This window comes from Phyllostomus hastatus, unplaced genomic scaffold (genome assembly GCF_019186645.2).
Source record: "Phyllostomus hastatus isolate PE091 unplaced genomic scaffold, TTU_PhHast_1.1 phas_contig_80, whole genome shotgun sequence".
Classification (NCBI taxonomy): domain Eukaryota; kingdom Metazoa; phylum Chordata; class Mammalia; order Chiroptera; family Phyllostomidae; genus Phyllostomus; species Phyllostomus hastatus.
In genome coordinates, this window is record NW_025333960.1 from 28,244,173 (window position 1) to 28,261,058 (window position 16,886).

General features: G+C 34.8%; 1 protein-coding gene across 1 annotated transcript in view; it reads left to right on the forward strand.

Annotated features, from left to right (window-relative positions):
- Window positions 1-16,886, forward strand: part of ASXL3 (ASXL transcriptional regulator 3) — a 170,392-nt gene that overhangs the window by 98,382 nt on the left and 55,124 nt on the right. Inside the window, exons 9-10 of the mRNA XM_045850304.1 lie at window positions 83-202; window positions 10,903-11,066. Of these exons, the coding sequence (XP_045706260.1) occupies window positions 83-202; window positions 10,903-11,066 (284 nt within the window). The remainder of the gene's footprint in view (window positions 1-82; window positions 203-10,902; window positions 11,067-16,886) is intronic.

The following is a 16,886-nucleotide window of genomic DNA, read 5'->3' on the forward strand; positions in this document are numbered from 1 at the left end:
GTTTTTAAAAAAGAATTTCAGATTCTTCTTTTCAAGGACAGTAAGAGGAAGATAATGACATAATAACTATTTCCTTTTTTAGGATCCGAATCTAAAAATGGTGAAGCAGACAGTTCAGATAAAGAAATGAAACATGGGCAAAAATCTCCCACTGGAAAACAAACAAGTCAGCACTTAAAACGATTAAAAAAGTCTGGTTTAGGTGAGTGTTCAATAGATTATGACATTTCACATTTTAGAGATTTATATCTTTTTGAATGAAATTATGGAAAAACTCAACATTTTTTAAATGATTAAACAAAAATTGTTTAAACCTTTCCAATTTACTAAACCAAAAGGGTACTAAATAAGGACATGTAGTTACAACCATATGACATTAAGCAAAAGATTATTAAATACTATTTAAATATTGCTAAATTCATGAATGACATTAGATAAAACAAAGACTAAAGATATTTAAAATGATATATGTAAACAAGTAATTATCTGCCAAGTCATGATCCTGTCTAATGTGCAGTATTTTGTTCCTACAACTGGATTTCACTTTATTAGAATATACCGTACTGGGAGAAAATGGAACTTTCGTAAAGAGTTCATTGCACTGAGAGCACATTGTCATTGGGGTCCGCTGTAGTGAAACTGCTCTGCCTTGCTTTTCATCTGCGCTGCTTGAAATATTCAGTAGTGCTTGTCTGAAAAATAGTATAAAATTACTAAGAAGTGTAGGAGACACTGCCCATGGGTCTTACATTTCTGCACCAGAGTTTCTTCTGAAGATTTCCTTCCTGATACCATTTCATCAGGAACTCAACAGCAGCATTCAGGGAAAGGGGAAGATGAGAATTAAAAGGACAGAAATAAACGTATCCTGGGCGGAACATTGTAATTCTCTACTGAATCTGCCTTGCTGGAAGCCTGGACCTAATGGCTTCGTTTCTCTCAGTTATTTCACCTCTGAGTGAGGGTAATGATAATGATCTGGATCATTGTAGCGTTTTGTAAAATGATGGAAGCTACAAATTTACTGACCTGAACTTCATTACTGGTTGTGCCACTTATTTTCTTAGCGACATAGGGTAGTTCTTATTTGCAAAGTTTGTCTGCTTGTAAAATTCAAGCAAGATTCAGACTCATTTATTTTTTTAAGTAAATGTTTATTGATTGCCTACTGTATACCAGGAATTTTGCTAAACCGTAGGAACATACTTTTAATAAAAAATCTTTGAATAGGATTTATATATTTTTAGATAAGAGATCTTCTGGGAAGCAGAATTTATTATGATTTTAGTTATTCAAACGTAGCATAATTACCTCTTTTACATTATTTCCAAGGCTAAATAATTTTATAGTTTTTGTGTAGCCAAAAATGTATGTATGTGTTTGTGTATAACCACACTTACATTTATACTGATGTGGTTTTTTCCTGCTAGCCTTTTGGGTGTTGCAAAATACATCCTTAAGTATAATAGCTTCTGAAATAGAAAATTCTAATGGGAGAATGATATGTAAAGTATGTCCTAAAAAAGTGCCATGTTATGGTATCCTAAGTAATTTGAAAGTCAGTGACCTTCAGTTAAAAGAGTCTGCTGCAACCTCAGTAAAGCCAGGGTCATATCATGAGTTGAAGACAATTCAAAGCACGAGGCCTCCCTGTTGGCTTACTTAGCTGACTTCAGGACCGGACCTCAACAGCGGTGTGGGCCACGCAATCAGGATCCTCCCAGCGGCTTGAGCCTTCGCTCAGGATCTCTTACAATCTAATCAGTACCTGGAAGCCTGCACGCCAGAAAACAGCTACATGTTAAAAGTTGAATTGTCAGAGTATTTTAGTTGACTTGTTAACAAATTTAAAAGGCCATAAAGGAGATCACTGTGTTCTTTTTTAACCTGCTTTCTTTTAGACTACAAAGTAGTAGAAATAATGAAGCTACCTTAATGAAGGAGTGGAGAAGTAAAGCCGTGCCCATTGTCCATATGTAATGCAGTGGTCTAGGTATTTTGACAAAAGTTACCTCATGTAGTCCTTACTTCAATTATGTACAGTAGAATTATTTCCATTTTTTTCAGCTGAAGAAACTGAGGCCCAGAGGATTAAATAGGAGGTTTGCCCATAAATGACATAGCTAAGATACAAGCCAAGGCACAGCTAGCTCCAAAGTCTAAACCATCATCTTAGAGATGGTCTGACTGTCACATCAGCCAGCCCGAATCATGGACCTCTAGGCACCACTGACGAGCAACCTGGCATTCAGTGGCCTGGGTCTGCTGTGGGCGTTAGCGTGCAGGGACACTCAGTTACCTGTAGAAGGAGAGTGAGCAACTCGAACATTCCCTGGCTGAGCCTATAAAATCAAACACTTGGAGGGAAAAGGTGGGATTTAAATTAAATCAACTAAGGTAAAAGTTTGTCAAAAATAAACTGAAGGCAATTCCTGGGAGGGAACTATGACTGACTGACTAGCCTAACCAGCAGCTCGGTGGAACGGCTTATTTTGTGAAAACGAAGTTCGTTGTACTTAGTAAGCCTCCAAAATATGCCCAATACTCTAGAATTAAAAGTAAAAAAAAAAAGTAAAATTGAAGAAAGAACCTTAAATGTAACCATCTCCAGACAGTAAGTAGCCCATGTCTCTCTTAGAAAGTAGTGGTTTTGATGTTGTATGACCTTAGGGGTCTCACAGAGCAAAAGATCCTGTATGCTGTGAAGCATTTGAGAGTCAGGATGGCATTTAGTACTCCATTAGGCATATTTGTGAACATTTTGCTCTCCTCTTGTAGCCATTAAATTGTTCATTCCTTGGGAATAGTGACCTTCCTGTCCATCTTTGAGGTTCTCACTGCACCCATTATATCTCTCTTATTTAGCTGGTGCTGAATAAGTTTTGAATGAATTATTTATAAGTAACTGAATGGGCTAGTAGTGTGTCTGGATACGCAAGGCATCCTATAGGTTTCAACACAGTAGACAGTCACTTAGATACCCTTGAATAAAAACCATCCTCTGCTCTTGTGGAAAGGTCATTTTTTTGTGAACTGATATATAGCTCCAAAACCAGGGCAAAGAGAGGCAAACAAGAAAACGCCTTAGCCAGCCAGACGGGGAGCTGGTTTTCTTTGATCTGTTTTTCCCACCAGAGTTAGACATCTAATTTATACAGTTTCAGTCACGAGCTTTTACCATTCTTTGCCATCTCTAGGTAGAGGTAACTGTATGTAAGTCCTAACCGGTTGAAACTGTTCTGAATTGAAACAAATGCTGTAAGTCTTTTCTAATTTAAACCGGTAATTCTGAAACGAATTCAGTCAAAATCAGACATTAGGGTGTAAATCTAAATTTTCATCCTCATTGTGAGATTTCCCTAACACAGCAATTTTTAAACAGTGTGCTGCAAGAATTTTTAAAAGTTGCAATACCTGACTGTTTAATCAGAGGCACTGACCTCTTTTCCCTTAGGTTGTCAGATAGGAAAAAGAAGTGACAACAGCCAATACAATAATAGTTGATTGGTGAGAATGAATGAAAATTATGCCTATTATTTTGTCAGATTGGCAAAAAATTTAATATATTTTTGTTGTGCCACAGAATTTTAGTAATTAGTTCATGTGTGCCATGAGATGAAATGGTTGAAAATTGCTGCTCTAAAAGGATATGAAATATTTTTAAATTATCCCTTACTTGCTTCCTTTTGGTCTCTGGCAGTTACTTAGATGGCAGGATATTCGCCCCGTTCAAGGTATCAGTTTTACCTGGGTCTTGGAGTGTCAGGTGTGTAGCCCAGCACACAGTGGACTCCAGTGCATTTCTCTGAGGACCCTCCAGTGCAGGATGCACTGCAGACCTCCTCAGGTCCCTTTGTGGGCCAGCTTCCCTGGAGAGGGCTGGCAGCCCAACATCCCGCAGTTTTCTAGTTCTGACAGTGATCTTGAAGTCCTTGGGAGAAAGAAATCACTCAGCAAACCCACTACCCACTACCATTACAAACCCACTACCTTTGACATAGTTTTGTTTTATTGTTGTTTTCGTTTGATGGTTCTTAACCAGGGTTGTTTATGAAAATTATGAGAATATTTCTCTGAGTAGCTCTGATTGAATAGACATGGTACATGGGGCAATTGAGTGTGGTTGAAAAAAACAATGGATCTATAGAATATTTCTCTGAGGATGTTACAGTAACACAACTCTGTTAGTCTTCTCCCATTTCTTTTTCATTCATGGTGAAAAAACATTCTGTTATGCATACAAACAAATGCTAACAGTAGCTACAAAGTTCTTTGAGATCATATGTCTTGAAAATTATTGTAACAGTAAGTATTAGGCTACCAAATAATCAGGGAGTCAAAAACCACATCCAGTGAGGTGAAAGTAGGTAACAGCCAGACTGAGGTTTGAAGTACATGTTTTTCTTGCCTGATCAGTTGTTTTAATGCCCTGTCTCCTTATCTTAGCAAAAGAAGAAACTCATTTAAAACCTCCCTGTGGAGTTTTCTGAACTAACTCTGGTCCATTATCATCCATGGTCTTCAGGGCACTCAGAGGATGGGTTTTAAACATTTAATAAAATTTGTTTAATGACATTCTCTCTTACCATTTGTTTTGTATTAATTTCTCACATTTTCCCCCAACTAAAATGTACATTCCTTAAATTAGGGGTCTTTTACCTAAACGAGTTTTTAATTATAATTCTCCCTACCTAATCACACAGAAGGAGTTTACAAAGTGCCTGCTAAACAAATTTAAGATTCTAATGGATGTCTCTGAGGGGTTTATAATAAATGTCTTTGCTGAGCCCAACTTCTGGGATTCGCTCCAATATATTTTGTTTGGTTTAATCTTTTTGTAGTGAAGAATTATAACATTACTGGTTTCATAAAATGTTATATGCTTTTAAAATAAATCGATGCAGAAAAATAAAAATTTGAAAAATAAGCCTAAATCTATCATCCAAAATAATTTCTCCTAGTGTTTTATAAGCATTATCTGACATCTTGTAATGTGTAACGATAGCCAGAGATATCATAGAAAAACTTATTATACCATTTAAATTAAAGTTTTACATTTAATTAAGTTTAGGCTGAATAGTAAAAAAGAACAGAAGTAAAATAAAAAAAGAAAAATTACTAAGCATTACCATAAGATATATTTATAGCTAAAAGTTCTTTCCAAAGATACAATATTAAAAACGAAAATAGGAATGGTTATCTTTTTAAGTTGACCTTTAAGGTTAACTCAGCCCTGGCTGGCATAGCTCAGTGGATTGAGCACGGGCTGCGAACCAAAGTGTTGCAGGTTCGATTCCCAGCCAGGGTACATGTCTAGGTTGCAGGCCATAAACCCCAGCAACTGCACATTGATGTTTCTCTCTCTCTCTCTATCTCCCTCCCTTCCCTCTCTAAAAATAAATAAATAAAATCTTTTTTAAAAAAAGGTTAACTCAAAGTTAAATGAGGTCATTTAACTTTGGACAGTGTATTGTAAAGGATAGGGAAATAATTACACTTACAGCCCCTCCTAGCTCCATGTTTTTGTTAAATTTTATGATTTTTTAAACATTAAGGTTGTTAACATTTCTATTCTATTTTGTAATCAGAACCCCCATAGTTCATTAATCCTGGTGATATATTTTGATGGATTCAGTGCTCCCCGCTGGACTTCCCACACAGTTTTTTCATCTATGAGGGCTACATGGGTTCATGTTATAGATGATTAGATTTTGACCTCATATAAATTTTTTTCCCTTTAGACTTCACTCTTTGAAGGCTTTTCTTCTCCAACCACTTTCTGAACATTCCTTTATAATTCTTTTGAAATGATGAAGAATTCTTTCTGTTTTGAACTCTTTCTTTATTTTCCTCTTGTCATAGAAGGCTCTGGTCTGTTCTGGCGTGCGCTCCTTCCTTCTGTGTGACTGTAATGTCTCTGTGTTTGTGCATTTTACGTGTAAATCCTGTGTGGGTTCCCTTCTGGGAAGTAGGAGTGTTTCAGCCAGCAGACTGATCAACGAGAGCTCCAAAGTTTGTAGTCTTTCCTCAGATTGGTGATCTTCCAGTTTCCTTTGGTCAAAATGATAGAGAAGTTCCCTGACCCTGACTGGACACATCCCCATGATTTTTATCATGGAATCAGCCTAGTATCATTTTATATAGCTTAAACTCTCTGAGCAATTGGGCAAACTTTCCTTCTCCTCCTTCCTTCTGTCAATCTCAACTACTTTACACTTTATAGTGTCCAGTAATTAGACACAAAAATGACTACATTTTTTTCTTCCTGTGAATACTGTAGGGAGATCAGGTACCTACCAGCTTTAACAAGACAATCAGATGTAATTGGATTGTTCTTAGTCCAATTAAGAGTGAGTGCATGAGGATAATTACAAAGCAATTAAACATTCTGTGTGGCAGCAAATTTAGCAATAATTTCATCTGCTCTGTTTTTGTTCCCAAATTATGAAGCATATTTTTGCTTAGATGGACATCTTTGAAATAGATTTTTCTTTTGGCACAGCCGTAAAGGACTTATATAATTCTCTGTATTTTTTTCTTTCTATGGTATCTTAACAGCCTTGAACCATACTAAATAGTAGCCAGCAGCATAAGCCTACTTCTTACAGTGTTCATCATATGTATTTCAAAACTTGTTGAATTTTCTCATTTCCCCAACACTCCCTCCCAATCAGAATTACTGTTGGTAAATGACCTCAGTTCCTTTATATTGAGAATATTTAGGCCATAAAAAAATTAAGTAAGTTACTTGGCTACATTTTCAACATTCCTGTCTCTAGGCTTTACCTTTGCCTCTGATGAGAAAAGAAGCATTTTTCCAAAAATTCTCTCCCTGTGGTCTTTTTTTTTTTTAATTGTGAAGTACTCCAAGCATATAGAAAAATACAGATGCTACTAAAGCAAACATACATATCTATCACCTTGACTCAATGAATATTAGGAGTTTGCCAGATTTGCTTTACATTTTTAAAAGCTAGGTACAACTTTTGTACTTTTTGTGTTCATAAGTGAGACTGGCCAAGAAAGTTTCTCTTTCATTGTATCTTTGTTGTTATTTTAGAAAATAGGGGTTATATTAACTTCATAAAGTGAATTAAATAGCTTTCTTTCATTACCTATTCACTAGAATATATATACAATGAAGTCATGGGAAAGTTTCTTGGTATAGCAGTAAAATTCATCTTTAGAGCTTTTTATAATAAGTGCTTTGTGTGCATGTGGGGAGGTGCCTATTTAACCATTTTAAAAAGTATTTTACAAATATATTCAGGTTTTCTATTTTAAGTTAAATTTGAAAATTTATAAACTTATAATAGTTTATCTGTCTTCAAAGATATTAGCTAAAGTCATAGTATTATATTATGCTTTTTAAATCTATTTTAATTATAATTATATATGCCTTGTAAATCTATATTATATTTCAAATTATAGACCTAGCTTTTATTTCTTTTCATGTTCATTTATGCCATCTCTCACTAGAGGTGTGCCTATTTTATAAGTCTATAAAAGAAAAGCTATTTTGTCCTATTTTTCTATTTCATGAACGCTGACCCTTATTTTTTATAATCTTCTATTTCTTCTTTCTCAAATTTTTATTCTCAGTTTCATTTATTAACTTCTTGATTTTATATTTAACCCATGAATTTTCAATATTTTTCCACTCTCTAATATATACAATTTACCATTAGAACCAATTGAGCTGCATTTTACAAATTATGGCATTATCATTCAGAATCCAAATATTTTGTAATTTTTATTGCATTTGTTCCTTTAACTCATAACATACTTACAAATGCAGTTTTGAATATGAAAATATGTAATGGAAGTGGGAGGATTAGACAGTTGCTGTGTTTATTGATACCTGATTATATTTCTTTGTGGAAAGAAAGACAAGGTTTTATATTATTCTTCAGTTATTTGTTGAGATTCACTGGTTAATTTTCTTACTTTTTTTGTTTGTTTTATTTTGTATTTTTTCTGTCCTTGAGTGCTGAAAGAAACATTGCTTCCTCTGTAGGGCTCAGTGCAGTGCATATGTTAAATTCATTGGTTCAAGATTGATTATTGAGTTGTTGAAGTCCTCTGTATTCCTGACAGGTTTTTTGTTTGATATCACAATTTCTGATAAGATATGTTAAGGCTCCTCACTGGCATTGTGTAATGCCAATTTCTCTTTTTAATTCTTAATTTTAGACTTTATGCTAGACCGTTTAAATGAATTCAGGCTTATGGTCATTATATTTTCCCAGTGAATTATTTCTTTTACAATTAAGGAATGATTTTTCTCATGCCCAATAAGTTTTTACCTTTGATTATCTTGTTGATGCTAATATTGTAGTATTGCCTTTTCTGTGCTTTTGAATGTTCGCCTGGTATTTCTTAGTTTATCTCTTCATTTTTATCCATTCCATGTGATTTTTAAGTATATCTCTTATAAACATCATATAATTAGATTGTATTATTTTTAAAATATAATACAGAAATTCATTTAGATGTATTTTGAGTAGGACTTAATTTTAAAAAAAATACTTCTTTTATGCCTTCTTTGCCTTTTATATGCCTTGATTGGTTGAGTTTTCCTTTCATGCATTTATTTAGAAATTATGAATCTCTTTCCTACCCTCCTGTGCCCGTCAATTGCTGCCTATAGAGTTGTTTAAAAATTTATTTTTATCCTATGTTTTCCATTACCATTTATCACTCTTATACCCCAATACAACACCTGCAACCACCACACTATTGTTCATGTCCATGAATTCTTTCTCCCTCTTTGCTCCATCCCTCCACCTCCAACCCCTGCCTGTAGCTGTCATCTTGCTCTCTATCTATGAGTCAGTTTCTGTTTTGTTTATTAGTTCAGTTTGTTCATTAGAGTTCACATATGAGTGAAATCATGATATTTGGCTTTCTCTGACTGGTTTATTTCACTTAGCATAATGCTCTCCAAGCCCATCCATGCTGTTGGAAAGGGTAAAATCTTCAGTTTTAACAAAGTAAAGGACTGGCCCATGTCTCTCTTGTTCCCAAATGATGCCGGGGTTTTATAGTATTCTCATTTCAGTTGCTCCTTCTCATCTTGCATGCATTCATGGCCTACTGTTTTATTTCCACTTTGTTTTAACTCTCACTAGTTGTTAGTAGTATTTTTCGCCATTAGGTTTATTTGGAATTACTCGTGTCTATTAGTCTTCAGGTTACCATTGCTTTTGCTACCCATTCATTCCTTCTTTGATTTATTTGTTAAGAACATTTACTAGTTATTTCAGCAAGATTCTCTAAAAGAAAGAGTTTCTATATTAGATACTAAAAATGTTCCTCTATCATTGCCATTTTGAGGGATTTTGTTTTTAATGCGATTCTAGATTGACATTTATTTTCTTGTGGCCCTTTGAAAATATTTCACTTTCATCTGTTATCTATTGAGGATAAAGTTTCTGTGTCTTATTGTTATCTTTTTGGAGGTGATCTATTTTTGTTCAAAATTGTTCTAAGATATTCTTTTTATTGTTGATGTTTTCCGATTTTAGCCCATCAAATGGGTATTTGTCCTTCAGATTTAGAGCACTGCTCTGTCTGAGGATTCTTCATTTCTTTTCAGTTCTGAGGACTTTTCAATTCTAAAGAGTTAAGCCATTAGCTCTTCAAATATTGCCTCTCTGACATTTTCATTCTGAAACTCCTACAGGTATGCATTTGAACTGCTTGTTTCATTCCATTTCATTCTCGATCCTGTTTCTTTCATTCATCATTTTATATTCTGTATTCTAGATATTTTCATTAACTCTCTATTTTATTCAATGATATATTCTTCTGCTATGTCCACTGAATATTGTTTTATTTTTTTTAAAAAACTAATTTTGTTAGAATTTCTGTACGGTTCACTTTCAAATTTGTCTATTTTTGAAATTATATGTCTTATTTTTCATCATGGTTTTTATTCCTTCTTTTCTCTCTACTTATTTAAAACAAGGGTGGCATTTTTTCTGTCAGAAGACAGGCAATACTGTATATTTGCAGGTCATGTGATTCCTGTCACAACTGTTCAACTCTGAATTGTGGTGCAAAGGTAGTGCAGATTTAGACCTCAGCAATGTCTAAACAATTGGACTGGAAATAGCTCATAAGCCATAATTCACTGACCCCTGATTTAAGCATACTCTATTAAAGTCACATCTAATGATTCTCTTAGCTCAAGTAACTAAGAGTGGTAATTCTGTTTGGTGCATCAGCTGACTGCCCCTCATGGTGGAGCATTTCCTTGTGTGTCATCATTTCGAGTTGAGAACTCCGCACACAGTCTTTTGTTGGAGGTCAGTGTGCCCTGAGTTGCAGAACTATCCTTCGAAGCGTACTGGCATTTCAGACCTTGTTGCTAATGTTTTTATAAAGGATTGCTTTTTAAATGATCACCCTCGAAATACTGTGAGTAAGAATTTTCTAAAACAATGCAGTGCTTGGTGCACAACCTGTCAGTGCTACTGTTACCTCCATTAAAATTAATGGCACATTATTACTTATCCTATGTATTATGGAATCTACAAGTGTTGTAATTGTTCACATGTATGCTCCCAAGGTTTTTGAAAATCTGGTTCATTGCAAGAACATAATTAAAATACTTCTCTATCTAGAACTGGTGCTATGTAGAGTTAAAAATATAGACCATACTGAATGAAGTATACACTATGAATATTAAAGACAAGGCAAGACAGAAACACAAAGCTTTGGGCATTTCCTTCTGTAGTACCATTTTTAAAAGGGACAGAATTAAATATATTCATGAATATATGTGTTTGTATATATATATATATATATACTATTTTCCACATATACATATACTTGTGTGTACATGTGCATGAGTTTTCTAGTCTATAGTAAATTCATGCCTCTTGCTCTTTATCACAGGACACTTGAAATGGACCAAAGCTGAGGACATTGACATAGAAACCCCAGGATCTATTCTTGTCAACACTAACTTGAGGGCATTAATAAATAAACATACATTTGCTTCCTTACCTCAGCATTTTCAACAATACCTCCTGCTTTTGCTTCCAGAAGTGGATAGGCAGGTAAGTAGAAGTTTAGACGTTTGACGTTAGTCACTAGTTATATAATTATGAAGTGGCAAGTCTGTTTTGGAAGATGACTGATATGGGTGGATCATTTTGTAATAATATAGTATATTTATATAATTTACATACTTATTGCTAGCATTGATATATTTGTTTAATCTGCCAGAATAAAACCATTTTTAAAAATTATCAGTAGTGAGCCAATTCAAAATTTAAAATACAGCATATTACTGTAGAGTAAAAACAATAGACCTACCCACATTGGGAAGGAAAAACAAAGAAATCAAACATTCCATTATCAAATAAATCTTTGAAGTAGCTGCTCCCTTGCCTGGAGGGAATATTGAAGTGTAGCAATAAAAAGCCAGGGTTTCTAAGAAATTATGTAAATGTTTTTATTCTCAACTCTTCCCAAAAGCATTTAAAATTTATGTTTGCAGTTGCCTTCTGAGACTCTATCATCATGAATACGATTGCCTATAAATAATCATCTTTTATCTTCTTTTTAGTAGAACTGGAAATGCTATAACAGTATTTTTGTATTTTTGAAAAGCCTCTAAAGTAAGGAAATAGAAATATAAAGCCATAATAGCAGGCATACTCATCTTCTAAAACTGTTTCCTTAGAAAAGGGAAAAAATGCATCACATAAACGTTTATTAAATTTCAAAAAATTACTAAATGGTAAATAGAAAACATTTCCCTGTGATTCCTATTTCAGTAAATTTTGACACTGCACATAGTTTCCAGCTGATGGGCATATAGTGTGTGTATGTATGTGTGTGTTTATGAATTTATATCTCACAATGAATTTGTATTTCAAAATGATAGGTACATCCATAAATTGAAATGAGCAAGATAGATTCAATATTTCCACATTACTTTGAATAATTTTTCGAGCTTTTTATTTGTTTCTGTTTTCTACTAACTTACCTCCTTTCATACAAACTTAAAATTTGTTGAGTTGTAGTTTTCTATCATTCTTATATATTTCTTTGGTAGAGATTATTGTTTATATTTGTAAAAATAATATTTTCATTTCAGATATATTTTTATTTGGAAATTTGCCTTAGTTTTACAAAAATTTTTTAATATTTACTATGAATATGATATTTTAGGTGCTTTGCAATAATGGAAAGACAGTAATTGACTATTAAATGTTTATGAAATCAATGATTATATACACTCTAGTTCAATATATAAGCTGTATTTATAAATAATCAAAATATGATGTAGAAACACATAAGATTAAGGGGGAAAGGACAAAGTATACTGAGCTTTGGTATGCAGAAGGGGAAATCAGAGACAAATTTAAGATTGGGCCTTGAAATACAAGCAGAATTTGAAAAAATAATGATGGAAATATACCAACTGAAAGTTTCAAAGGTACAAAATCAAGAGCTAACTGTGGAAGTCTGGATTTTGGTTCGAACAGTGCAAATGAATATGAGGAGACAAAATGTAAGTTGATTTGGGAAGATTCTTGCAGATGAGGCCAGAGTCCTGAACAGGGTTCTCCCTGTGTTTGCAGTGCGAAGCCATTGAGGGCTTGTGAGCAGAGCTGTAATATATGATATCGTTGCTTTTTAAGAAAATTATTCTGGCAGTACTAAAAAGGAATGTTAGAGATGGGAAGCATGAAAGTGGAAAGAGTGGTTAGAAAGCAATTTTAGTTGTTCCACAAAGACAAAATGAGGGCTTGAATTTGGAAAATAACATTGAAATTAAAGAGGAGGAGGATAATGTCATCATTATCTTCATCACCATCATCCAGTGGTAGCAATTTTACATTTTGTCAAATAACAGCTGAAGTAAGATACAGGGAGAAGCTACTGATGACTCTTGGATTTCAAGCTTGTGTGACTCAGAATTGAGTTCAGGAATTAAGAAAAACTTTTACTTTTTTGTGGTGGTAGAGACTGATATTTTAGTTACATCCTATTTCCTCCACTTCAATATCCATGTGGTTTATCTTGTTTGCAATTCTGTCTCCAGCTCCTGGAATAAATTTGGCATATACAAGACACTTAATAGATCTTTTTGGAATGAAGAAATGACAAATTTTGCTAGGTTAAGCCAAATATTTCAGTAACCCAGGAGGCCGGCCTAAGCCAAATATTTTATTCAACCTGTAGCAGTTTTTGTTACTCAGTTTTCTCTAGTCGCTGTGAGAAATATAAATGAGTAAGGCACAGTACCTTTCCACAGATAACAGTTCACCAGGAAATTATTTATTCAAGAAATATTTATTGAGCATGTATTATGTGCTAAATACACTTTGCTGAATATAGAGGTATAAGAATGATTCCAACAGAGGAGAAAGCAACCTCATGCTAGAATTCTGTACAATATACACTTTTCTTATTACTGCAAAAGAAGTCTAATAACTGGATGGATCTATACTAAATTTAGTATAAGACTAGGCAAAGTAGTGGAAATGTCAAAATGGAAGAATAAGTAACATCCTCTGAATAAAGAACGTTAGTCTGAAAGTAGTATTGGAGAAGATTTCATGGTAGAAAGGATACCTGAACCTTGAAGTGGATATTTCATAAATAGAATCAAGGAACAGTGGATTTTCCCAAGGGATAGCATTTCATTTACAAAGACTTGCTGCTTGCATGTACCAGAAGGTCTAGTTCAGTGTGTCTGGGCCAGGGGAAAAGAGGTGGGATACTTGCTGAAGGGTAGTGTGAAGGGAGGACAAGAAGATCCAAAGGATAAACAAAATACAGTTTTTTTTTTCTCTCTCTCTCTCCCCTAAGAGCCAATAGCCCTGTGAAAGATGGAATGAACAGGCAGAAAATTAATACAGGGAGACTCCTTAAGAAATATTCATTGGTAGTAGTTGAGATCTGATAGAAGGGTTAGATCTGATATAAGGGTTTGACCTTGGGCTTTGGCCTTGGAAATGAAAAGATAGGACTGACTTCCAGGCATATTTTCAGTCCAGATGAGTAGGAATAAATGACAGATTGCCGGTGAGGTGGGGTTTTAAAAGGTCTAGAATGCAACTGCAGATTTTATCTAGAGTGACTTGGGAGGGCAGAAAGGCTCCGTGATCCTGCATTTGTGGTGAGCATTTGACACCAGGAAGTCCAGAGATCTTTCTGTCTCTTGTCACAAGGTAAGCTCAACCCTCTCTTCTACCAAAACTGCAGGTGTTTCAGTTTAGCTTATAAATATCCAAATGGGAATGAGCACCACTATTTTCTGGGACAGAGTCAGTAGGAAAAGCACGGAAATGTGAATCTGATTATATAGATTTATCTGAGCCAGTGGAAGGTATTATAATTATGTGATATACCTAAGAATTTCACTTGTATGAAAGCTGCCTTCACATATTTTTACAAAATTTGAAATTTCCATCCTTCTCGTTTCCTTCCTGTGACTACTCCAGATTTCTGCCCTGAAGCAATGCTACAGGGCCTCCTACTCTGGACCCTGTGAAGCGGGGTTCATTGAGTTACTACACCTTTAAATTATGAGAAGCTAGGTTCCCATTTATCTTGCCAATGCCAACTATCATTAAACTAGCCTGTCTGGTATTTTGTTTTCCTATATTTGTACTTTTCTTTCTTTCTTAGAAGGTATTTTTATCTTGGATCAAATTTTTTATTGACTATGAGTTGTTTTATAACATTGTCACATCTAGTTTTCTATTTAATTTTACTCTCCACACATCATGCTGTAAGAAACAGAAAACTGAACTCAAACTGACTTAAATATAAAGAGGATTTATTAGCTCAGGTAATTAGAAGAGAGAGGTTAGAGTGGGCTTCTGGTTGTTGGTCCTGGTTTCAGTTATTATTAAGGACCCATTTAATTATTATCTAATGAATTAATTTTAAAATCTTCTCCCTTGTCACTATTCTAAACCTGAAACCAGGATGGCTACCTGAATTTAAAAAATTGGTACTAGTCTCTTTGCTCATATTGATGAAGAAAATACTTCTATTTCAGTATTTCAAAGAAAAGACCTAAGACTCACACTAAGCGTACTAGTTAGATCACATGACCACCTCTTAAACAATGAAATGGAATATGCAAATTGGTTTAAAGCAACCAGGCCTATTCTTGAACCTTAGAAGTGAAATGGTGCACTGCGGCAGAGATCGGGGTACTTCAGAAATCTGGTGTTTAGGAAGTCCTGTTCTAAGGATGTGTAATGGGGGTGGGATGGAGAGAAGCTTGGCAGTCAATTAACAGTGCCCACTGGAGGGGCAGAGGTAGGTATGGAGTTTAGTTTCGACCTTTTTGGTTGATATGCTTCTACTACATGAAATGTCCAGAAATGATTATATATTCAGGTTTTGGGACTGTACAAAATGGAGTTACTGATTGCCCTGACCAGTGTGGCTCAGTTGATTGGGTATCATCCTGCAAATGAAAGGTTACTACCAGTTGATTCCCAGTCAGAGAATATGCCTGGGTGTGGGCCTGGTCCCCGGTTGTGGCACGCGCAAGAGGCAGTCAATGTTTCTTTTCCCCTTTTCCCCCTTTCCTCTCTAAAAGTAAATTAATGAATAAATTCTTAAAATGGAATTAGTGGTAAAATCTACATCGAATCTAGGTCAGCTATGGGATTTGAGGAGACTGAGAGATATTATAGACATCCCAGAGGAATACCTATATTTGTGAGGGGGTATAGGTAAGAAGGGTGTGGGAAGGAGCCAGAGAATAGATAGAAAACACAGACCCATGAGAAATGGTCAGTGTGGATATCACACACTGGCAACAGTGCCCGTGGACATGGAGGTCATGGAGCAGCAAGATGATGTGTTTTCCTCTGTCCCCCTAGATCCACCCTTCAACTTTCTTCACTCTGCTTAGCTCCGGGAGCCTAACTCATACAGATGACTGCATCAGGAGGACTTAAGCCTTCTGTTTTCTTTTTTTAAAATTTTGAAATAATCATAAACCTGTAGGGAATTTAAAGATATATAGAGAATAAGTTTCCAGCCTGATGATCCATCCTGTCCCGCCTCCCAGTATATTTGGTTGGCCAAAAAGTTCGTTCTATTTTTTTCCATAAAATGGCTCTAGTAGCACTTAGTTGTCTTTAACTTCATTCAAAACAATTTTGTTAGATTATATTGTGACCTGTCATATCAGCATGCATTTAAAAAAATTAACAAAATTGGTGAATTTTTGTATAGCCAGTTTAATATTGAAGATGGAAGAAAATAACATTTTTGGCATATTATTCTTTATTATTTCAAGAAATGTAAAAACAACTGAAATGCCAAAAAAATTTGTGCAGTGTATGGAGAAGGTGCTGTGACTGATCAAATATGTCAAAAGTGGTTTGTGAATTTTTGTGCTGGAGATTTCTTGCTGGACGATGCTCCACAGTCAGGTAGACCAGTTGAAGTTGACGGCGATCACATTGAGACATTAACTGAGAACAATCGACATTATACTATGCAGGAGATAGCTGGCATATACAAAATAGCCAAATCAATACAGTTATTGGTGAAAATGAAAAATGTGTCTTTTATTTTATGGAAAAAAACTAAACAGGCTCTTTGACCAACCCAATATTATGCTTTTAAGGTTGTATTTTGTACTAACAAGAATATTTGCTTACATATACACAATCCAAGCAAGCAAGATCAGAAAATTAACAGTGATCATTGTTACCATGTGATTCTTAGACTGTATTTAAGATTAGCCAGTTACCCAGTAATATCACTTTTCACAAGATCCAGTTCAGAATCTGTTATTGCATGTAGTTGTCGTGTCTCTTTATCTCATTTGTCTTGGAGCAGCTCTTCAGCTGTCCCTAGACTCTTATGATTTTGACACTTATGGAGTG